Raw genomic sequence first — 24988 nt, forward strand, 5'->3', positions numbered from 1 at the left:
TTCACAGTCTCTTTACGGGCCCCACCCCCTCCTTTCCGCCTGGATTGATCAAACACAGATGGCCCTAGTGCAGAGCAGCCAGAAGGCTTAACCACCTCCCGCCTAGGCCGCGGGCTCCCCAGGAGAGGAGAAGGAGATTGGAAACCCTAGGGCAAAGCCCTTCTGGGCAGTCACTCAGGAAAAGGAGCTAGCAGGGGGAGGCAGAGGCCCCGGAGGAAACTCAGCAAACTCTATTTCTGCTTTAGAATGCTTCTAATGCTGACTTAAGAACCATCCTTCTTCGTTAATCCTTTCCTTTCCCAGCAATAACAGCATGGATTGTTTTCTGCCTTTAGTGGAACCTGGAAGCAGGGGAGATGAGGTTTGAGGGGAAGGGGTGGGAAAAAAGGCCCCAGTGGTCAAGTCTGTAGTACCTTCTTCTACAGCTCACTGGCGCCATCTTGTGCTAAGCACCTGGTGTCATCTCAGAACTAATAGGGAAACCAAGTTCACCTCCAGTGGAAAATTTGCCGCAAAGCAAGCCAAGTAGATTGAATTTACAGGGGTTTTCATGATTAAAATGCAGCTTTCCCCACGGACTATCCAATTACTTATGGGGCGATCCCAATCTCTCTATGATTTAGTCTAAGAAAGAGAATGTATCTGAGATTAAAACTAAAAAACAAAAACCAAAAAACCCCAAACAGGTCATTGAGAAATTAGTAAATTAATTCTTGATTATCTGGAAGTGAGACTGACTGCAGTCTGTCTATATACAGTCTTCCTTTGCCTGAAAGCTTCTAGGCATATTCTCTTACCCAAACTGGGGAGTGTTCAGTGAGTTCACACTAATTTTACATTCATTTATTTAGGAAAAAAAAAATCTGAAAAATATATATGTTGCAGTCTAAATCAAAATAAATGTACTCTGACTTCCCTACTGATGGGAGAGAACAGACTATTGATAACTTCTCTTGGTTATGACCCAAAAGGGTGTTTCTAAATGTTTCTCATTTCCATATCCCAACTATGACTACAGGAGCCCAAAATGAATTAATGGCCACTGTAAGATAGACTTGTCCTGAAACACATGCGTCAAAAGGAGTCAAATGAGCATAGCATTTATTCAGAGCCCCGCAGTGATGAATCTAGACAAATCTCTAATTCTTTATCAGGAGAAATTTTACTCTAATCACTCACTTAAGAGAAATCTGAGCCAAAGTCCTCCTCTAAAAAAAAAAAAAAAAAACAAAACTATTCCTTGGACTTGAGGACATGGGGAGGGGGAAGGGTACACTGGGACGAAGTGAGAGAGTGGCGTGGACATATACACACTACCAAATGTAAAACAGCCAGCTAGTGGAAAGCAGCCGCATAGCACAGGGAGATGTGACCACCTAGAGGGGTGGGATAGGGAGGGTGGGAGGGAGACGCAAGAGGGAGGAGATATGGGGATATATGTATATGTATAGCTGATTCACTTTGTTATAAAGCAGAAACTAACACACCATTGTAAAGCAATTATATTCCAATAAAGATGTTATAAAAAGAAAAAAAAAAGATTCTTCTAACAGTGCAGCTTTCTGAAAGGAGGGGAAAATAGCATCATCTTGTGGTTATTCTTATTTGCATTCTGGTACTTTAGATGTTTGGTGGAACAAGCTAGGAAGCAAAGTTTAATTAGCCTGTGTCAGAAGTTTCTGCATCTTTCAAAGGGCCAGATCCAGATGATCTTAAGTTAGGGCCCTGGACACTCCATTCTTGGGAAGTATTCCCTACCGACCCCTATTTATTTCTGGTGTGGAGACTTGTATGAAGAATGAAGTTGTCTCTAACACTCTACTGGCATTCAGATGCAATGTATTTAGCCACTCCAAAGATGCCAATTGTTGATCCCCTTTGTACCCCTATAAGAGAAGTCAAAAACAGCCACATGAATCAGAAAATTTACCCATTTTATTGATGCATTGCAATTGCTCTACATTTTACCATATTATGTAGAAAATACTGAAAATACAAGCTACTTTGTAAAACCAAAGACAAACATTGAATCCAAAGATAAACTATGTTTTACACAATGGACCCTTTTCCCGTAGTTAGTATTAAATTTTAAATATCTATTTCTTTTTGTTAAAATGATTATTTTACATACTCCCTAAGTACATCTGCATTACAAACATAGCTCAGTAATTCTCAGAAACTGTTTCTAGAGGCTTGTCATAAAAGGAAGCGCACAACCAGAAAAGGGAGAAAGCAAAAAAAGTTTAAATCGCACACAATAACTAGCATATCAAATACATTTAATAAACTTGGAATTCCATTGCAATATCAAGGATTCAAAGCAGAAATACTAACGTTACATATAATGTACATAAAATGTACTGCTACATGTAGTGAGATTATTTTTCAAGCTGAATCAAAACCACATATTATATAAAGTTTAGCAACAAACAACCATGTAGACATGCTGCACCATCCATCAGTTAAAAAAAAAAAAAATTGAAACAGGAAGCAGGCTTGGGTCATTCCTGTCACTGAGAGGCAATTTCATTTCCTATCCTAAAACAAACCATCCTAACCAGTGGGTTTTTGCATAATAATGCTGAATAAAACACACACTACTGCGCTTGCCTGGCTAAGGGCAGTCAAGTTTAGCCCCTCTAGTGGAGGACGATGGATGGTCAGAACTGTTTAAATGGAGTTCTCATTCCTGGGGCTGGGATTTTAGCTGAGCACTGACCGTAGTATCACTTCCTGGAAGATATTTAAAACTCCGGAGTGATCAAGTGTCCTGATGAGCCAAGAGTGGCTGTACCTAACCCTTCCCATTTTCTCTCTCACCCTGAAGGGGAGAAGCTGGAAATACAAGTTCTGAGAGGACTTAAAGCCTTAAGCTGGTCTGAGGTCAGGCCACTGTGACCTGGGCCAGCTGCTCACTTTATTCCTGGAGCTTCCCCCATCCTGTCAGGGCCAGCAATGTTAAGCCCCAGAGACAGAATCTAAAGCCACACTGAGCACATACACATTCAGCAGACACAGGTGGATTTTTATCTTGGTAAATCTGAAATGCCAATTTGCAAAACTAAGACTGAAGATCTCTACAATTCTTAAAGCCACACACTGCTAGTAAGGTGATTATGGTAACAGTATAAGCTCTTGGTATTGTCTTCTCCCCGTGAAGACTCCTATCTTAAGTGGTATCCACTTACTGGACTGGGGGTGGGGGGTAGGGTGCGCAGGAGTGGAGTGTTTTTTTCCTGCATCTCATTTCTTACAAAAACAACAAATCTTATCCCTTGTAAAGATAAGGAACAAAAAATATTTCCATTAGAAACTAGATCTGCCTTTGAGCAAGAAAATGAGAATGCGCTTGGCAAAAAGAGACACAAAGATTGCACACACTGACCAGAAAACTGTATAACACTAGTGACAGAAACTATACAAACTGCTTGGGTATCTTGATCAATATAGTGCTGAAAACACAAAATAATGATAAAAAAAAAAAACTAGAAAACACCAACATGTTCCTGGTAGGCTGTACTGACTATCTGCCCCATCCTGAAAGCCCTTCCTCCTTACAATGAAGAAATTCCAAATACCCTGACAGCTCCTCGGTGTTCAACCTGGTACAGAGCTTGCCGACCAGGCTCCGTGAAATCTCCCATCTCCATCCTGCACCTCCTTGACACCATCTCTACAAAGAACCAGTCCTAGACTTATCCCTCAAATACATAAGCTTCAGTTCAGATGGAACATGTCTACATCTTAGGGTTAACCTTCTTCCCCCAAATCTTTAATGGGCAGGAACTTTGCCATCCCCAGTACTCTCTACTTGACCCAGATCCGTGTAGGAGCTGAGAGTACAAGGACAATTTCACAGTTTGAAGGGCCCCAAGAATAAGTTGTTAAAAAGAAACCTCAAAAGGCCGATGGCTCAACAGGCTTTGGTTCCTTCTAAATATTCTTCACCGGCTAAGAAACCTTTCTTTGAGTTCCCTGTCACCAGCGGCTTCACAAAACTCCTCCTCGTAGTATTGGGGACGCGGGAAGCAATACAACAGGCTCTTTGGTATAAACACATCTGTTACATGTTTTTTTCAACAAGCAAACATTTTACTAGGAATATCAACTATTTGCAGGAAGGACTGCCACATGGGAAAAGGAAAAAATAAATCTCATCTAAAAGTAATTGCACATACTTAAAAAAAAAAAAGAAAAAAGAAAAAAAATGCATATTTAATATTGGCTTGACTCCTCTCACCTGCTTCCCGAATTCTCACAGAAGCAAGGTAGCAATGCACAGTGAGAGAGCCACATGGGGAAAATGCTTCTGTGAGAATTTGGCTGAGAATCCAAAATGGAAAGGGGTAGAGGTGGCGGTAAAAAAGAGAAGCTGCTGTTTTTATTTTTCAGTGTCGGCAGGGAAACTGAGAACAATGCATATACACAACACAGCTGTTAATCCTGTTCTGATAAATCCCAGTGAACAGCTTAGGGTCCACGGGGGCTTGCTGGTCCGTCCTAAGGCAAGCTCACTGTAAACTCTATTAACCACTACATTATCATATAAGGCACTACAATAAGGGAAGGAGGAGAAAGGGAAGGAAGAGACACACACTGAACAACTCCTCACCAGACACACCTGTGCAAAACAATTCCAAGGGTCTCCTCTCCTTGCAGGCAATGCCCCTGCTCACTCAGCACTACAGTAATATGCTCTAATATAATTGCAATTAGTTCACATACATTCCAACAAGTATCAGTTCATTTTGGTTTAAATACAATGGAGACATCAATTCTATCTCCGGGGTAACACTGGAGGATCAGAAACACACTAAATACACAATTCAAGTGTAATCACTACACATCTGATTACAAATAACATTTTGGGTTAGCAGGAAAAATTGCTTGTTATATTCTTCTAATCAATATGTACATATTTAATTATGCAAAATATTAAAACACCACCATTACAAAACTTCTAAAATATTTTTAAATCCAGTAATAAATTTTTAAAATATTTTTTGCAATTCCTACATGCACTTATTATATAAGTCTTAATAAGAGAGCATTCAATTTGCTGCTGGCATACAAAGAAAGCTACTTTAAAGTATAAAAGCTATACACAACGTTTCTTATCTGGTTTCAGATCCTTTAGCTTTCTCCCCAAATAAATCACATAGAATGAAGGGAGAGCTGAGGCAAAGAGAGAAAGAGGTGTATTACTGAAAATTCATACTAATATTCAGGCAAAGCTCATCAATGCCAACAACCTTTAGGCAAAGCTCATCAATGCCAGTATCGCATAATACAAAGAGATTTTGCATATAATAAAACAACTACCACCATACAATAATAACCACCTTAATGGCTTTTCCAATAATAAAATTTAAGCTAAATCAGAGAGAGAAGGACTTTTTAAAAATAATTTAAAAAGAATGCACAGGGCTTCATTTAGAAAGAATACCTGGTGCTTTCACGGTAGGTATGGATTCTCTCACACTAAGTTACCAGCAAATGGTGAGCTGCCTTTTTAACACTACTTTAATAATAAACACAGGAGCAACTGAGAGAATCCCAACAGTAACAGAGAGTAGTATGTAACCAGCTTTGCAAAAATAACAATTTCCCACTAAATATAACATGACATGAAAACAAAATTAAAACACTGTAAGCTTAAATGTCCCATTACCAAAGGTAAAATTTTGAGGAGAAATGCGAGATAGTAAAATACAGACTTGTGCAAGCTGCTCTTAAGATAAGCAATTAATTAAGTCTTGGTTTTTAAACAAGCAGAAAGTAATGATTTTTCTTTTCTTGTTACCAGATTTCAAGTCCTTCTATCAGCATTTTTCCTCTGACCAGCAATTACAATAAAATAAAGTTAAATAAAGAGGAACTTCATGTGTTTTTAAAAGCATTTACAGAAATCAAGTCAGAGAGAGAAAATATTTTTCAAAGGTTAACTTCAGAATGATCTCTCTTCCTTGGTAACTGCAGACGATGGGCATCTGAACTCTTCCAAATACCAAAAATGCTGTCACAAAAATAAAGAATTAAAAAATAGGGCAGACTTTGGGAGACTACAACAATGCAGTCAACACTGAGACAGGTTCCCCAGAGAAAAGCCTTCTGCTTCAGTGGGCCCCTGCAGAGCAAGTTGCTGGCTAAGGAGTTTGAGGAGAGGATGAGGGAGGAGCTCATCACAGCCCATTAAGAACTCTGACCCCTCCTCCCTCATACTCACCAACTACAAGTAAGAATACTGGCTGATCTTGGTAGGGCTCAGTGGGTATCCAGTGTAAATGGTTGAGCCTCGGGAAGACCCAATGTAAGACTGGGTGGCAAATTGGTGTTGGTACTGAGCAGGGGCCACGCTGGCAGAAGTGAGGAGACTGGGCCCAACACTGACAGGGACCTGGTGCACCAGAGTGCTAGGGTGGGTGGTATACGCTGCAGCATGCCTTGAGGAGCCCTGCGGGGAGAAGAGATGAGCAATGGAGCTGGTGGAGCCCAATGCAGCAGCAGAAGTGGGGGCAGCATACGTATACAGGTGAGGCTGGCTTGGCAGGTGAGCAGGGGCTGGGGCCAGGTGTGGGTGCCCGGTCGAATGTAGTGGGCTGCCATGCTGGAAGGCGTAAGGGGCTTGGGAGAGCGGGGCCACAAACGCCTGCTGCCTGCGGGGGGCAGGGTTGCTGCTTCTCTCCTGCGAGGTTGGAGCTGACGATGACTGCTGGTTCTGGAAGGAGGAAGAAGGGAGTGAGGAATCTTGAGGTCACTCTGGTTCAGGGCACCAAAGGCCAATTTGAGAGTTGAGGTTCTAACGCATACTGCTTCTGGGCTGCCATAGCACAGAATCTCCCAGACTGGCAATGCTGTCAGAAGTCAGCCATCCATCTCTCTGCCTCCTGGCAGAACAGATCCTAACCCAGCCCAGACAGCAGCAGTTTGCTCTCAAGTATGACAGAGGAAAGGGGGAAATCAAGAGTTCATAGGGTTACTCACTCCTGCAAGTAAATAACTGTCGACTCAACTCACCCTATTCTGGCGTCAGTGACTTTGAATTTTTCCTAACCTTTCTTCCTTGCCATTGTTTTCTTTTGCTCTCCTCTAAGTTCTTCATATCCCTCTTGAATTGTGGAGCCCAAGACACATGCACTAACTCGAACTTACATTTGCACTTGCACGTGCTCTCTCTCTCTCTACACACACAACCACAGTTACACCCTCATATTTACACTTTCTCACTACTAGTAGACATCATACAAGCACCAGAATTTCAGCTGAGGAAAAAGTGAACACAAAGAGAATAGTGACCCTCCCCACCCCATCAGAGGATCAGATGGGGAGAAAAAAGCCCCAAATCCCAGACTCAAGCACCATGTAAGACTAGAACCAGTTGATTAAGTATCCAGAAAGCTTTTTCACTGTCTCTTGCTTCAAGTAAACAGTGTAAGGCTCAGGTTATTTATGACCCAGGAGATAAAGGAAGAGAATCTGGTCTCAATGCATGTGGTGGTGCAGAACCAGGCAAGAACTAAAGCATCCTAGGCACTTTCTAAATTCCACACATTTCTCTAATCTTCCAGGATAGACTAGGGAGGTCTGATGGAAAACCTGGAACGTACATTCTGAACCCATTTACAGAGGGAATGAAGAGACACAGCACATACAGATATGACACAGGCCATGGACACCAAATTGTTTGACACAGAAGGGGCTTCATTTGGCTTTATTCAGCAGTCCAGCCAGAAGCAGGGTTCTCCAGAGAGTAACAACAGCGGGGGCCCCAAACAGAAGGCAGCAGCGCCTCGTGCTTACCTGGCTAAGGTTGAGTGGCTGTGCTGCGCTGGTCCCCCCGCGCTGAGCCCGATATCCTGTGGGGGTGGCACAGCATCCAGACGACTGCCCGCTCACTGAAGCCACTGGCTTGCTCTTACTGCTCAGGAGACCTAAGAAAGGGTCAGGCTCTAGTTACGAGCAGACATGGACTCAGTATCACTGAGCTAAACCTCAGATGGCATCATCTTAATCAGTCCATGTTTGTATGAGGTTTCCAAAAGTTAAGGTTTCATGTGTATCTTATTTCCTCAATTACATTTACACTAGAAGAACAAAAACTGTATTATCCATTTCTTCTCTGTCTTTCTACAAAGCTCCATAAAGGATCTTCAAAAGGTTCACTTCAGTAAATATTATCTAATCTCCAGTAATGTGAAAGGTACTATTAGAAATATAAACACAAGTAAGACACAGTCCCTGCTCTCAAGGAGCCTAGAGTTTATGTAGGAAGGGATTAAATGACAATGTGAAGCTGAGTAAGATCTTGGTAATATTTAGGAACATTTAGGTGTCCGAGGGGTTTAAAGAAAGACAAGATTATATCTTGTTGGGCATTCACGGTCTTCAAATTCTAAGAAACTGCAGAAAGTGCAGCTGAATATAAGCACGATCAATTTTCAAAATTTTGCTTCCTTCTGTGGTCCCACTAGGAAAACTGCAGCATTTATTCAGTGTCTTGTGAAGCAACCTTTTTTCTTTGGACCCAATAGTGGACAGAGCTCCTAATAATCTTTCTCAGTAGCCTGGCATCAGGAAGTTTTGCCCTGTCTGCAATGGACAGTTGTCTACTTCTCAGTAGGAGAACCACACGTTACCCTCAAACTAGAACACTGTTTATGTCTTCAGCAGTATTATAATTCATGGTAAAACACTAATTTATAAAAGTACAAAGAGATGGCTATATCGATGCCAAAATTTCACAGTCCTCGCCTTTGGTGTATAGAGTTGCCACTGGAAAAGTGCTGCCTAGACAAGGACTACATTTTTCTGGGCCCCCTTGCCTCTAGGTGGGGCCATGTGATGAGTTTTCACTATTTCCGGGGCTAAAGAGGTTAAAAACTGTGTGTGCCTCCTCCATACTTTACTTCTCCTTCTGATTGGATGCCGAGGATTCCAAGGCTCTGATCCTTAACTCGCTGCCAGGCCTACCAACCAAGAGCACTTGCACTGGGAACTCATGTGACTAAGAAATAAATTTCTATTATGTTTAGCCACGAAAACTGGGGCTTGTTACTGCAGTTAGCATTTCATTACCCAATAACTGAACCAGGGAACCTAAACCCAGCAGCTCACAGAGCAAAACAGATGGAGGTAATTTGGTTGATAATACAACCCACAAAAGCATCACTGCTTTGCCACTGGGCGAGAAAAGATCTAAAGTACATATTGTTTTCCAAAAAAACTTTTGCAATCACTTTTAACATTATCAGTTCCCGTTCATTTCTGGATTGTCAAAGCTGAATCACCTGTGGCAAAAAAAACCTGCCTGTTAATTCTCCCTGTCATCTAACGTAAGTCGTATCTACCTTCTCCCATCAACAGTGAGTGTATTACTGAGACTACAAACTCACTTTTATATTGATCCAAGCAAAATAAACACAGGAAGATAAACTGATGGCCAAAAATAATTTCACATCACAAGGAACTGATTTCTGAACTAGGTAATTTTTAGGAAAATCTACGCCACTGGTCTGTACCATTGGCAAAAGTAGATTATAGCAAAATACTAAAGATACACACATCAAAGTATAATTCAACTCCAGCTGTGAAGAAACTCACCTGAGGCCTGGGTTGCTACAGTGCAGTCACCAAGCTGAGTTTTCAGTGGAGGTACAATGATGGTGCGAGTGCCAGTGCCATCCCCCACGGCTCTGCCGGGACCCTCCGGAAGGGGTCCACTATTGCCCCGGAGAGCACTCAGGGTATCAGTGGAATATGGGCTGCTCAAGGAAGAGTCAGAGTCCGGAGAATCATTGACAGTGACATAACTGATGACATTAGACCTTGCCTTCAGGCCAGAGCTGAGGAGAAAAAAATACATGAAAATTCAACCCTCTTTTAGCAATGTTTCTTTGCTGGTCTCTGGTCTTCCCATAATAAAAATGATGATAATCATGATGATAGTAATAATAACAACAGTAGCAGCAACAAATTTCTGAGTGCTTATTATGCATCAGGCACTATTCTTACACTCTACACATATCTCACTGAATCCTCACAACACTTCCATGAAGTAGGTACTTTATCCCTGTTTTGCAGATAAGGCAACTGAGGCAGAGGGAGATGGAGATTAAGAAACTTGACCAAGGTCACACAAGTGATAAGTGGTGAAGACAGGATTCAGATCCAGGACAGAATGACTCCAAAGTACACACCTCTAGCAACTATTCTATGTTGCCTCTTAGCCATTCCCATTCGCAGTTATTTGAACAGTATTCTTCAAACACCACTTTATTTTCATATCACCCTGCTAGACTATAAATGGTTCCTTACTGTATCTAATCAAACTTCTCACTATAGGTGTTTTTAAAAAACGTTTCTTCACAAACTGATCCCTACCTTACTAACTTTACCTTTTCCTTAATTTTTACTAGGCTTGCCTCCGGTCAAAGCAATCCTGCTGGTTATATAATTTTTGTCAGTACTAGGCCACTTTTCTTCACTGGAAAGTTTACTTTTTTCTTCCCCAAATCAGTTCAATGACCACTTTCAAAACTTAGTTTCAAGTCTATTTACCATTTGTAAATAGCCATTTGTAAATACCATTTGTAAATAGCCCTTTTGAAGTATTTCATTCTAAATTTACTCTTTCAAGTTCATTTAAACTTCATTTACACGTGACTTTGTTAAGTCTCCTAAGTTACTTTCATGCGTGAATCCTTCCTCCTCAGGTAAAAGTAGAGTTATTGCCTCTTCTATATGCCTAACACCAAAAACGCAATGAAGATGAACACAGGATGATCAAGGCAACTGACTATGTTCACACCAAGAGAGGTGTGTATCACAGTTCTTAAATGTATCCAATCTCTCTTCGTTAACTGCCCAATTAAGGACTTAGATTAAGGTGCTGGGATAAGAGGAAATAATCTGGTACTTAAATTCTTAAGCTGAATGACCATATAGCAGAGGGGGGAAAAGAAGGTAGCCCTACTTAAAGTTCTACCTCTTCCAAAGAGGTCTGTTCAGATTAAAAAATTACACGAATTTCATATAATCTCATATCTACCAACTTGTTCCAATTAATTGTTTTTTACATGCTTCTGTTACAGTATCTGTTTTCAGACTCTAAAGTTCCTTAAAGGCAGGGGATCATGTCTGTAGTATATAATGTGCATTCCAAGCCAGAATAGCCTGACAACATAATCTATACCTTCCATCTAATGTATGTGAACGACTAATTTAACTGATGAACATGTATAATATTACAGAAAACTTGACAATGCTCAGTTATGGAAACTTGAGTGTTCTGGCTCACTCATCCAAGGCCATGCTTCCTAAATACCCCTTTTTAGTCCTTCCTTTCATAGCCAAAATTGAGCCACTTGTGTGAAGCCAACAGACTAAGACCAAGGGCAGGAGCCACAGAGCTAGGGAACCATTCACCTGTCTTACCTATTGGGCTTATATTTGTTGTCCTCTTCCTCATCAGTGTCACTGCGGATAGTGATGACACTCACAGGAGGGCTGGGAGTATCTGGAATGATGATTGGCTGATGCTGATCTTGTACAGGGACTAGGGAATTATAAGAAGATGTGGTACGGAGGGGGCTGCTCCCAACCAGAGAATAGACTTGAGACGGCAGAACATCCAGAGAGGGCCTGTAGGAAAAGGTCACAAGAAAGATCATTCAGTGCTTGGTCCCCAAAACTAGATATCTTTTCCCCAGAACTCTTTCCAATTTGCTGTTTGATTCCTTCTTACCGAATCATTAAGCCAATACACTTAACTATAAAAGTACCAATAAAAAATAAACTAACCACTCTAGTCAGGGTTTCCAGGACAAGAACACCAAAATTAGAATATAGATTTTATTTTTGTATGCCCTTTACCCCATGGTTAAATTTCACTCTGTGAAGTGGGCAGAAAAATAAAAACATCAGCCAAAAGAAGGCTGGATTCAAAGTGGCAGCAGAGAGAAAGGATTAGCATAACCAGAACACCTGTGTATGCATGCCCGAAGGTTAGCTCTTTTCAATTTGGCAGCTTCTTGCTACTTCATACCAAAAGTGTCTATACTCCAACACTCTAAATGCCAGGTGACATACCTTTCAAACCGGCAGTTTTAATTATCAGCCCTAACAGAAACTTACTTAGAAGAGACTGGAGCAGACTGCTTATTCTTCTTTGAAGGGAGGGAACTGGATTGTTGTTGTCTGACAACATGGGCAACGCCAACATTAAGGGGCTGAGCAGTGGCCAATGTCACATGGTTAGTCAGCAAGGATGGCTGCTGCATAATAGTGCTGTACTGGTTGCCATGAGAGTGGGCATTCCTGTATCATCAGAAAGAGAAGCACAAATGCTGAAAACACTGGGAAGTCAGGACCAAATAGATAATAAAAGCAATTAAAACAACCAGGGGCGGGCTTCCCTGGTGGCGCAGTGGTTGGGAGTCTGCCTGCCAGTGCAGGGAGCGTGGGTTCGAGCCCTGGTCTGGGGGGATCCCACATGCTGCGGAGCAACTGGGCCCATGAGCCACAATTGCTGAGCCTGCGCGTCTGGAGCCTGTGCTCCACAGCGGGAGAGGCTGCGATAGTGGGAGGCCCCCACACCGCGATGAAGAGTGGCCCCCGCTTGCCGCAACTGGAGAAAGCCCTCGCACAGAAACGAAGACCAACACAGCCATAAATAAATAAAAATAAATAAATTTAAACAAACAAACAAACAAACAAAACCAAATAAAGCTGTGTTTTATTTTTATAGTTGGGCACCTGGATTATATAAGGCTTTAGGGGTTTTCACTGTATGGTTTCTTATTGCATAAGACTTTCTTTAAATCTGAAGTAAATAATTCCTGTACTTAGAACCTACTGTTTTCCTGTATTCAAAGTTTTCTTATAACTCCGTCTCCTAGCCCAATATGGATTCTTTTCTTTAAGGATTTCACACAGAGATAAATCTCTCCTTTCCTTGACCTTCTTCCTGTCTCACCAAATCCTCAAGTGCTCCTTCCCTAAGGGATCTGCCCTTGCAAATTCTCCCAGAGAGGAACACAGGGCACTTGCCTCCAGTCTGTGAGCTGCTGGCCACTGCCCATGGCCTCGGGAATCACTGCAGTGGGCTGGACTGAGTTGTGTAGAGCTACCCCAGGCAACTGTTGCCAAGTTGAAGGCAGGAGAATTTGTTGGGTTCCTCCAGGCCAAGCCTGCTGTAAGGAAACAAACACAAAAAGATCCAGACTTGACTCATTCTTGGCTTTTTCGTCTGTTTTTTAGATGAAAGAAAAATTCATATCTTAAAAGAAGTTTCTTGTAGATTGTTAACTTGCAGAGATTAAAAAAAGAAAGGTCAGAGGGGCTCAAGGTTACAAGTCTTATGAACAGGGAAAAAGAACATGTTGCTTTCTCTTGGCCACCTCCATCACCTGACCACCAGGGTATTAAAGAAAAGAAGATCCCTGTGGTTAAGAGTTTCTATTATACTGCAGAGTAAAGGAGTCTGAAAGTTCAGAAGTAAGCTCTAGTTAAATGCTGGACTAACATTTTTGCAAAGAGTCTTAAAACATCCCAAGAAAGAGTTAAGACAACTCCCTTGAGATTAAAAATAGGAATTTAAAAATTTGAGTGCCAATCAGATAAAAGACATCATCAGGTCAATTCAACCCATAAAACAAAGAGGAGAATTGTTCCTTTTTAAAAGGGTAGTACTTGGAAAATGGAGCCAGATGTGGATGACCAAAGGCCAAAATCCTTTGGCAAACAAGCTTAATGCCAGTAAGAGAAAGCTAACTTCATCATTTATAGCCATATGATAGCATTTTTTAAAAATGCAATAAGAAAAATATTTAAGAAATAGATGCAGAGAGTACCATATTTTGTTTTTAGTAGTTTCCTAAATATGCTTCATTTGTAGAAACATAACTCGACATAAAAACTAATCACTAAAGGAAAATACATTGTTTGTAGTTTTTAACAAGCCATGCCACTCGCAATAAATAGCAACAAATATGTTTTCTGTACTTCTTACGGAAATTGTGGCATTTCCTAGAAAAATGGGAACAGATTTGAAAGTCTGCTTTTTAAACCTGAATTCCACAGTACAATCACCTACAATGCTTGGGTACATATGGTTCTGTTTCTTGAATTCCAAACTGCAAGGCCATCAACACACTGTTTTAAAAATATTTCTGCAAGTAACAGATCCACTTGTTACAAATACCGGTTCCAAACAAGAAGCCTTTAAATCAGAGAAACTGCAAACATGTCTGCTACCATAAGCAGAATTCAAAACAAAACAAAGCAAAACAAAACAAAAAATAAGAGAAGTATGTTAAGTCACACCATGCGTCTTTCCATAAGCCAACACCTGCACAAGACAAAGCATGTAGTTTAATACAAAGCAAGAAATAACATTTCAACGTGAGGCAGAAATCTGGCGTTCCAAGCGACGAACTGTTTTGACAGAGGAAGAACAAAAATATGCAAAGCTTAGCAAATGGCTAGTGCAAACTTAAGAGAAGCAGCAAAGGAGAAGTGTCAACTAACATTCCCAACCTCAAAACTATAGGTGTGCAAGTTAAAACCAGTGGCTTGGAACAATCAAGTTGGAAATATATCTGACTCCCTCACACTCAGGGCTTATGCTTATGATGTAATTAATTGGGTGGTGACAAAGACTCTTAAATTGAAAACCAAAGAAATTCCAGCAACTAAAGTATGTATTCTGAAAGTGTTTTTCACTCACACGAGTCCTTGAGAAACAACAAAATAAATTTAAAGCCACTCTGAAAGATGGAGAAATATCAGGGGTCAACAGTATCAATTAGGTTTTCGAATGCTTATCTAATTTTAAATTTTAAATGATAAAATGCTGGATGTCAAATAAATAATTCTAACTCCCCCAAATAAACCAAACACATCCAAAAATCACTATTAAGGTTACAAATGCTGAAATATACCTCAAAGTCCTATTTGTTTGTTTTCCTATCTCTAAAACCCATACTACATTTGCTGCTATTATTTAATAAATTTTCCCCATGACTTTTGATAACAAAGATATTCTTGCATAAAGTTTTTCAGTCATATTCTCACCTTTGTATAAAGACCTATTTGTAAAATAATTAATTTCTCCAAAACCCCTATAAACGAGTTCACCTTTGATTTCAACCAACAAATGAAATATGATCTAAAAAGGCTCTAAAGGGAAGATGTTTAAATGGAAGATATTAGCTGCCACTGATCATAAGTGGCAAAGAGTTATCTTCATGTGTTCATAGAGGGAAAGTTAATGTCAACTAATAAGGAAATAAAGTAAGAGCATCTTAAACATTTCTACATACACAAAAGTTTTAGAAGCTTAAAACAGTCAGTAAAGAAGGAAGCTAACTTGCCAAGGAGTTCCAATTTTGGCCATCCGGTACCTGTAGCAGAGCCAAACTAAAGGCCATTTCCTTCATTCTCAAGGTTCAGAGGGTAAAAGACAGGGCAGAGAAACAGATAACAGTGTTGAAGCTCTTCTGAGGCTACACCAAGAGCTTTTATCACACTAGGCTGGCAAAGAAGAATCAAGGGGTCTGACCCCTTTCAGAGCCACACTGAACATCAGAGTCAAACAGTGCTTCAGCAAATGTTGGGGAGGAAAACAATGAGACATTAAAGATGTAGCAAGAACACAGCCACAAGATGGCACATGCTTCCATGCCCTCTGCAAAGACTAAGTTAAAAAAATTTTTTTTTGAAAAATGAGAAAACCAGAAGAAAACAGAACAAAAACAAACAGGAAAAAGTAAAAAAAAAGAAAGAAACCAAAGAAACTCCGTTAGTAACACAATCAAGTGAGGGCAATTACCAGTACAGCGGCAGTCTGTTCAACCAGCGCCGGCCGGCCGGCTGCGCAGCTCAGAGTAAAGGGCACCGCATACTGCGGTGTGATGGTGGCTACTTGAGGGTGGAGAGTTGCTACCATTAGTGGTGTACAGCTTCCCTGAAATGTAGATTAGGCAGGTGAGTGAAACAAACATGGAGGCAGGTTATCTGGATTCAGAAGGGTTTTCATTCCCCCCAAGTTATTACCAACAATGAGCAGTAATTTCATATCACTTAAAATGCATGTACCAAACACAACTTTCCCCTTCAACTCCGCACAGCATTGGCCCACTAGGTCAAATGTCAATGGCCTAAAGCAAAAAAGTATAGGAATCCTTCTTGGGCCGGATTCAGAGGATCAGTTCTAAAAAACTCAGTTAACAAAGGCATGTATTAAGAATTCTTCCTCTTCCTACTCACAAAATCAGGGTTTTGGATTTCAGATTTGCTGTGTGTCATGGGCCACAAACATTTATACACAGAATTAAAAATATAGTATTTGTTGCTTATATGAATATTTCATGAGTTTCTTGACCATCTTAGCTGTATTTTGCATGGCAGGGATAAAGTTTTAAACCTTTCTACAGCCTAGTTAAACACAAGGAATGAAGGAATGTAATACTTGAACAGGCATCCTGATATAACCCAGCCTCTCAACTGTGATGAAATTCTCAAAGAGTGAGTAATGGGGACACTAAGAGAGCAAAAGGGGAACCTTTTACTTTTAGAATCAAAGTGTTGTTATATGTGTACTACACCTTTAAGAGCATCAAGATAAAAAATTAACTTCATCCCACAAAATTAAATTTATTCAGTAGACAATTTCTCAAAGTCTGGATATTTATGTCTCCAAGTCTAAGGAAGTCACTGGCAGAGTTGCAATTGTGTTAGGAATGAGTATGTCATTCCATTATAGATGTTTCATTTTAAGTCCACTGAATCGTGACCAAGAAAGATCTTACAGTCAAAGCAAATACCATTTTCTAGGACAAAATATCTGATTCTCAACAGTGCTTCAGAGAACTTCAGCACTATTGAGTATCCAAGCTGCGCTGTCTTTTACCTGTGTAAGAACTCCCGACTGTATCTGTAGTGGCTGAGCAGCTGGTGCCTGGGGTACAATCGGCACAGCATTATCCATCCTCACAGGGAATCCAGAATGCTTTGTTGTTGCTTGTAGTCCAGCTGTAAAAAGTAACATCACAGTTATATTGCTTTGCTAGGTCTGGGGGTACTGATTGTTTGGGGTTTTTTTGGTTTGTTTTAGCTTTTCGGTTCGAAAAATCCACCACCCAAGGTTTTCGTTCTAGACACTTAAGACAAAGGCGTTTCACCGAAGTCTGCGAAGTTAAGAAAAGGGAGACTTGATTCCCTTCAGGTTGGATTAATGGAAAGATGCCTGACAGAAGGAGGGCTGGCTTCAGGAAATTCAAAATTTTTTTTTTTATCCAACAAAGCTTAAAACACAACACTCATCCCACTCCCATTAACAGGAGAGGCAAAAACAAACAAACAAAAAACCTTCACTTAGTAAGTTATGTTCAGCTTTTAATCCTAGAGGGGAAAAAAAACCTTAAGCATTTAAAAAGTGTAATCTATTAAAAGCAAAGACTTTATAACTTTTGGTTAATTAGATAAGAAACATTATGAAAAGCTCAATAATTTATTATCTTAGTTACCCTTTTGTTTAGAATATTTTAAGGGTATGTTTTCAACCAACTCCTCAAAAATATATAACCTAGTTCACAAATTAGTCATATATTTTATCTTTAACCAGTATGTGAACTGAAGGAATTATGCCTAGGATAAAAATATTTTAAAAGTAGACATTGTGGTTTACAGAAACACTTTTTTGTACTTATTTTAGAAATCTGCTCTCGTCACTGACAGCTTTCTAAGACTCTTTTCTAGCTAATGGAAAGCTAGGAAAATTAAGAATTTTTTGCTGCCTTTAGAACAGTGACCACATCTCTTTATCATTTTATTCATTATCCTCTGGGCACAAATGTTGAATAAATGTTTCCTACAATCAGGAGATTGTTTCCTACAATCTCATTCTGGGGAAAAGAGGGGCTCAAGATAGTTCTCCCTTTTGCCAAGACTTGAGAAGAGAACCTTCAAAGCTTTCGTTTAAACCTACCCTATCAAAGCTTTCAACGTAAAGAATTTAAGTTTCTATAATGCCTCTGATTCACTGATGCCTGCGTTTTGTTAAGTGAGGATACAGCCATTTTAATTAGAATATTCCTTCAGTGACACTTTCTAGGCTATCACCAACTAATTTCTCTGAATATTACTATGGAGGTATCAAACGAGCATAACTCATAAACTCTAATATTGTTGTTTTCAGCAAGTTAAGTCTTCCAATTTTGCATTTTAGTAATTTAAGTAATTTAGTAACTATTGTCACATAGGAAAACATAATCCAGAAATGTACAAAGTAAACGAGACGAGTAAAATCAGAATTACAACACTCTAATAATAACTTTTTTTAAAGTGCTACTTACATAAAAAGAAAAGGAAACAAATCCAGGTATCCAGATTAAAAAAAAAAAAAAAAAATTGCCAGCCATTCTTCCTAAGGCAATGCTATCTAATCAGAAAGCTAAGTAACATCAAGGATTCTTGTCTATATTTCCATGGCTAATTACAAGACAACATTATTGCAATAGCCTCCTACGGCAAAATTTAGGAAGAAATGTTCACTACAGAAGCTCATCTTAGTGTCCCAGGATGATGAAATAAAAGAGGACAAAATTACAGAATTATAGTTTCCACTGAGCAAAATGTCTATCTATTTTGTTCAACTGGAATACTATAGAAAGTAGTATTTATATACTGACCCACAAATGTGACTCTAAATAAGTATTAGATTGCTATAGTAATTTAGGCTAAGCCACAGCAGTCAAGCTAGTTTAAAACTAGCTTTTTCAGGGAACCCCAAGTGGAAACAAAGAATTAACAAAAGGCAACACTTTGGGAAGGTTCTCCCTGAACCCTGAACTAAAAGGATTAAAGTTTTGTTTTTATTTGTTTTGTTTTTGTTGAACATAGCCCTTTAAATTAAAAAAACCATGAAAGTATGGCAAGAAGAGTAAAAGCTGTCAAATGGATGAGGGTCTATTCTCCTCTAAGTGCAGGCATCTTGTGAAAGAGCAGATGGTGAAAAAAAGTAGGCAACCTGGTACAGAGGCCTGCTGGGCAGAAACCAGCATATGGCTGTGGTTGGCAAATGAACTGACAACTCCCTACAGCCCTTTGAGTTTAGACACTGAAAGGCAGTACAGAGTATAACACTTCAAGATGTATAAGCTATGGGCCCACTGCCTGGGTTCAAATCACGGCCCTACCGCTGACTGGGCATAAAAACTGGGCAAATGAGGGAATCACGATCAGTTTTCTCACCTATAAATTGGGCATAATGACATTACCCACTTCCCAGGGTTGTTTGTGAGTATGAATTAATACATGTAAAAGCACTTAGAACATTATCTGGCATATAGTAAGTAATACATATCAGTTTTCATTACTGTCATCACTTTAATTTTAAAACTTCCTTTCATTTGTAAATTTTAAAATTTGCTCTATCTAGCTCCTCAGGTTATTTAGACTTCCTAAATAGGAAAAAAATTTCCAAAGCTTATACTTACCTAATTATACCAAAAGGGGTTAAACCACTTTTTCCCTCTACCTCTTCTCCTTACATTTTGTTTTGTTAAAGGAACTAAAAGTTCTTCTGCCTCATCTCTTAAATATCATCTGAGAAGAAGCAGAAAACTTCAGTCGCACATCTGAAAACTGTTCCAATGAAACTCACTTTGGGAAAGGTGAAGGGGAGAGGGGTGGCTATTTGCTAAGTTCAGTAGAAGAATCACTCAACATATGACAACCCAAAGTATAGAATTTACTATTATGAAGCATACGCAAAAAATGATTGGGTAAATTAGGCTAAATTTGCATTTACGCGTTTTGAATCTGCTCCTCCGTTCTCCCTGTGGTTTCTCCCTGATTTACATTGCTATCGCTCTCCTGTCCTCCCAGTAATCTCTCAGTCTCCCCAAGCCCCTCTTTTCCTTCTGCTTGCTCTGACTCTGTCAGAAACCAAAGAAACAAAAGAGTCACAGTCAATAAGTAACTGAAGTAAAAAGATAAAAATGCTAACTGCTTCTATATGAACTGCTATGAGAAGCCTGAATCCTGGTTTATTCCCAGAGGGCACTGACATTGACTTTCTATTGGGAAAGTCAAGATGTCATCAGAATATATCCTTAAAATAATTTATTTAACCTTTTAAATAGCTCACCAGATCAATAAACATGGAACAACAATGAGAAAATGAGGAAGGATGGAAATGTGAAAATTAAAATCTTATCGTAACACATCAGGTGAGAGCCCCCTTCTTCAGCTATTCTATTCCTCTATTGATAGGAGTTTGCAGGAACAATATAATTCATAAGCTGAAGCAGATAATCTTAATGGCTTACCCACACAAATACCTCAGCTTGTAGAATTTTTCAGTTCAATAATGATCTTTACTTTTGAATGTAACTTAAGAGGTTTCTACATTCTTAAACATGATTTTTACATTTTTTAATAAAATTACCTTTTATTTGGAATACTAATTTTATTTTATAATGGAATGATACAGGGAATAATATTCAATATATAGCAGTTCTGTTTCCAACAAGTTTTTTCAAGATGTATATACTCTGCACATTGAGAGATACGTGTTTATGCTAGATATAGGACATCAGTACAAGGTCGCAATGGGCAAGAAAACTAACTGGTTATCAGGCAGTTCAAACAAGGAAACATTAATTGAATGCCTACGTGTCAGACAGCATCATAATTAGACAAATAACCAACATAAAAAAGGTCAACCTACTTCAGTTATCTTCATAATCAAAGACTGAGTTTAAACTTGTCAAAGATCAAAACTAAACAACTAGATACTTACTTAGGATCTGCCTAAAGCAGGTAGGTCTGATATATACCATATGATATAGGAGTTTCCCCACTTACTTTGAAAAGCAGGTGGACATACTATAAATGTTTGTTGGAATGGATCTGTCTGAGTGCAAATCTGGGTGGTTCCAGGCTGCAAGGAAACACCCTGCTGGGCAACTCCAGGAACTGGTGCTGCAGATGATGGGTACAAAGCCGACTGGTAGTTTAGCAGTGAGACATCTGTATTAGCCAGAGAAAGAGTAGCAGCTGCTGCAGTAGAACTGGAAGCTAGAACACTGGCCTAAAAACAAAAGGATACTGGTATAAACATTTTTACATACATAGATTCTATCCAGAAAAACTAAGAACTAAGTTTTAAAATGTAATGTTAACGGTCTTTGAAATAACTCTCTGCTTAAGAAATTCTTCCTATCTCTTAAATTTAAGGTAGATTATAAAGCTGAAAAAGAAAACAAAGAATAAAAAAACAGTCCTGCTCTGGTTGAGGCTATATAAATAAACCCCTACCTCTTCTTTCTTTGCAAAAAGTTACTGGATGTGAGATCCCACCAAATCTCATATGATCTTCCATTTAGAAAGTAGACCTAGCTAAGAAATTAGGAAACTTACATCTTCAGAAACAAACTTAAATGTAAATATCACTGTTTGGCAAACAAATACAAAACCACTCTTAAAGTTAATTATTGGAATTCATAGAAACAAAGAGTAGATCAGTAGTTGGTGGAGCAGGGTAGGAGATGGCTGGGGAGGTGGTCAAAGGGTACAAACTTCCAGTTATCAGATGAGTAAGTTCTGAGGACCTAATATACAGCATAGAAAAAAATGATTGGAAACACCTTTCGATACATGTAATGAGAGCTATCTAACAAAAAGAGAGTCATTTGGCTGAAGTCAGTACAATCAACAGCAGTAAGTAGTACAGAAGCCAGGTTCCACTTATTTGGCTATGCTAAGACTATGACGGCATGGATTAGGCCTTTGTATTTAATTTTTGTCAGCACATGACGTGTAGGTATTATCAGTCTGAAAATTCTTACGAAGCAACAAGACCACCAAAGCAAAGACTGGTTTCTTTACCTCACCCTGTACTCTTACTAGTTTTTATCCCACTTAGGTCTGAGTTTCCAAAATCATTTACTGAATACCTGATTGTGCACTGTATTGAGTTGGTTGCTGAAGCTCATGGTTAGATTTGTGCTTGTATTTGGGGCAACATGCGTGGTGAAGGGACTCTTGATCTGACTCACTGTATCATACATGTGAACCCTCCGTTTGCAGATCTCCATGTTCTGAAAACAAGACTTAACACTGAAAAAAGAGATTAAAAATTCAATGAAATAAATGCTGAGATTTAAACAGATAGCAAATAACTCAAGATAAATACAGATCAATGGTTTTTTCCCCCTGAGTACTTTCAGAGAAAATGAACCAAGAGTTTTTATAACCATAAAAAGGAAAAATACACATCTAATTTTTTTTTTACACATCTAATTTTTAATCTCATGATTTTTCAATGAGAAGGAAAAGCTTCACTAAGCCAAATATGCAAGTATCAAAGCCACTGCTCTTGTGATACTTCCATTCAGCTGTAAGATGGTAACTCAACAGAAAACCACATCATGGCAAAATGCCCCAGACCATACTATACTCACTGATTGCTATGTGGAAAATCCAGAAGATGAGTCATTGTCACAAACTGATGGTTAAGAGTTTTCAGAGGAGTAATTCTCTTATCCGCATCAATTGTTAGCATTTTTTTTAACAGATCAATGTATTCTCTTCGATCCGCCTTCTCTGCCAACATATCTGTCCCCTCTAAGTCTGTGGACATGTTCACCTTATAAGGAAAATTTAGAAATATTATACTTCATCACTCAACCTTTAATGTTGACATTTAACATGTGTACTATGTACACATATTTATATATATAATATTCATATGTATAATACATATGTGTGTGTGTGTATATATATATATACATATATATATATAGCTCAAGAGAAAAACCTGAGGAAATTTTTTCACAAATGGAAGCTCTTCTTATACTGTCTAATTAAAATCTTCAATTTGGTACAATTTGTTGGTAGAATAAAGCTGAATAAGCTCTTTTCATTCAAAATCCAGATCAAAGAAGTTAAGCAAAAATGATTGTTATTACTTAAATATAGTTTCTATTGCTGAAAAGATTAAATGACATAGTTTGTGTTTAAACAGAGTTTGGAACAAAAGCACTAAATAAATGTTAGCTCTTATGTAAGTATTTATTTAGTAGAAAAACTGGACAAGAAAGGAACCTTCGTAAATAATATTTCAAAATACTGACATGCAAAAGACTAGTTAAGCAAAAGCAAAGGAAAAATATATAATTCTAAAAATATCCTTTGCTAGGATTCAAACATTCTTTTAATATGTGGAAGAATATTAATGTATTTATGTAAAAAATGAAAACATATATTAGACGATAACAAATTGAATCTATCCTTGATATAACCAATGGAAGTGTATCTCTGATTAAAGAGATACATAAATGTCTGGCTTTCTGAAACTTTCCATACTTACCTGAGCCATATCATCTAAACAATTAAAAATGTACTTTCGAGCTTCTTTTGATTTGATCCCAGTCTCCAATTCATGTTCTTCAGGTGTCTACAAAATACAGATTTTTAAAAAATTCCATCTGTATGTTTTCACCTTTTATTCTAAATTAAAGTCAGAATACAGAGATACAAGTGTTGTCACCTTGCCAACCAGAGATCACAAACGTGAAAGTAATTTACAACAAGAAAATCTTCCGGTAGAGAGATGGGGCCTTGATACCTGGCCACCCTTTCAACAATGATAAAATAAATGTGCAAGCAATTATGTAGCACAGTTCCTGAAGAATGTCAGTTAAGAAGAGACATTACCATTTTTCTCTAAAAGCTACTTTCAAATGAAACAATATTTCAAATACTAACTATTCAATAGGCTCAGAGACAGAGTCACTGGGTTAATCAAATTACTCAGACATCTATTTGTTTTAAGAAAATATGTAAGATCTTAATATGGGCAGTTATAAAATTGTGTTGTTTTGTCATATTTTTGAGAATTCTCTAAAAAACAGCCACTACTAAATTACTCTAGTTCTTCCTATCACTTAATGATAAGCACTGCTCTCCATACCCCCTTCTTAGCTGCTGATTCAAATATATAAAATAACCTCAGCCAATTGAACTGGCATTTAATGTTTTGTTTTTTTAACTAAGGATAAGGCCATACGGGTACAATGATATAATTTTTCAAAGTATTTGCTCCTGCAAATGAACATTCCCACTGTCCCTCCCTTTGCCCCCCTCCACCTCAAGAACTTAATAACTAAACTTTGAATTCAAATTGGAATTAAGGAGTACAGGAATGAATAGTATAGTATAGCAAGGGAGTCAGACCTTAAGCCTCCACAGTGGGTACCCCAAATTAGGATCTCTGTTGAAAAACCTGGTTGTTTTTGTTCCGGCACTGAGAAGATATTCAGCTGGCAGGCCTTGTGTTTGTGAAATGTAACGAATCTGAAATGTCAAAACCATCAAAACATTGATTTGGAGTGAAAAGGTAAATTATTAAAAACTTTTACACTAAAATATTATAAATATTAGCTTTAGTCAAAAAAAAAGAAAGGTACTGCAAAGAAATTAACTATTTGATCAATACAAATGAAATTTATCTAGATAAATATATATGCTAACCCACTCACAGATAATTCCCAAATATTTATTCAGTAACTTTCTTGTTACTATACCTGTTATTTACAAGGAAAACTCAGTTTTGAAAATTTTCTATGTGACCTTTTTTGGTTTTTTGTAGATTTCTGATACAGAGTTCAAAAAACTTTAAGAGATTTCTAGGACAGAATAGTTTCCAACAAACTGTTTCATGGATTACCAAGGTTTTGCTTGTTTGTTGATACATTATCAAATTTAAGAGATTAGGAAAAAATTTCCATAAACCTCTTCCTTCCTTGGCTACCCTAGCTCTTGTCAATTGTCCCCACTCTAAATTGCTCATACCATAAAATTAAACAATTTAGTTTCTCTATCCCCACATCAATGAAGGGCAGGTACTATGTTCATTCATTCAATTTTTATTTTTATTTTTAGTTGCATTAGGTCTTCATTGCTGTGCACAGGCTTTCTCTAG

At 38.6% G+C, this 24988-nt stretch overlaps 1 protein-coding gene across 5 annotated transcripts in view; it reads right to left on the reverse strand.

The window, feature by feature from the left end:
• Positions 1-1915: 1915 nt before the first annotated feature.
• The window catches only part of HIPK1 (homeodomain interacting protein kinase 1), a 49527-nt gene continuing 26454 nt past the window's right edge, over positions 1916-24988 (reverse strand). Inside the window, exons 4-16 of one of the 5 annotated variants that reach the window (XM_082379688.1) lie at positions 24241-24360; positions 23375-23461; positions 22467-22651; positions 21960-22122; positions 20869-21094; positions 16910-17031; positions 15830-15964; positions 13048-13187; positions 12133-12315; positions 11434-11640; positions 9601-9842; positions 7801-7931; positions 1916-6718 (exon numbers count right to left, since the gene is read on the reverse strand). In XM_082379688.1, coding sequence (XP_082235814.1) covers positions 6230-6718; positions 7801-7931; positions 9601-9842; positions 11434-11640; positions 12133-12315; positions 13048-13187; positions 15830-15964; positions 16910-17031; positions 20869-21094; positions 21960-22122; positions 22467-22651; positions 23375-23461; positions 24241-24360 — 2430 coding nt within the window. In that variant the 3' untranslated portion in view covers positions 1916-6229. Of the gene's footprint in view, positions 6719-7800; positions 7932-9600; positions 9843-11433; positions 11641-12132; positions 12316-13047; positions 13191-15829; positions 15965-16909; positions 17032-20868; positions 21095-21959; positions 22123-22466; positions 22652-23374; positions 23462-24240; positions 24361-24988 lie in introns of all 5 variants that reach the window. The other 4 variants (XM_082379687.1, XM_082379689.1, XM_082379690.1 and 1 more) reach the window with 4 other exon arrangements.

Source organism: Balaenoptera borealis (assembly GCF_965194805.1).
Source record: "Balaenoptera borealis genome assembly, chromosome: 1".
Classification (NCBI taxonomy): domain Eukaryota; kingdom Metazoa; phylum Chordata; class Mammalia; order Artiodactyla; family Balaenopteridae; genus Balaenoptera; species Balaenoptera borealis.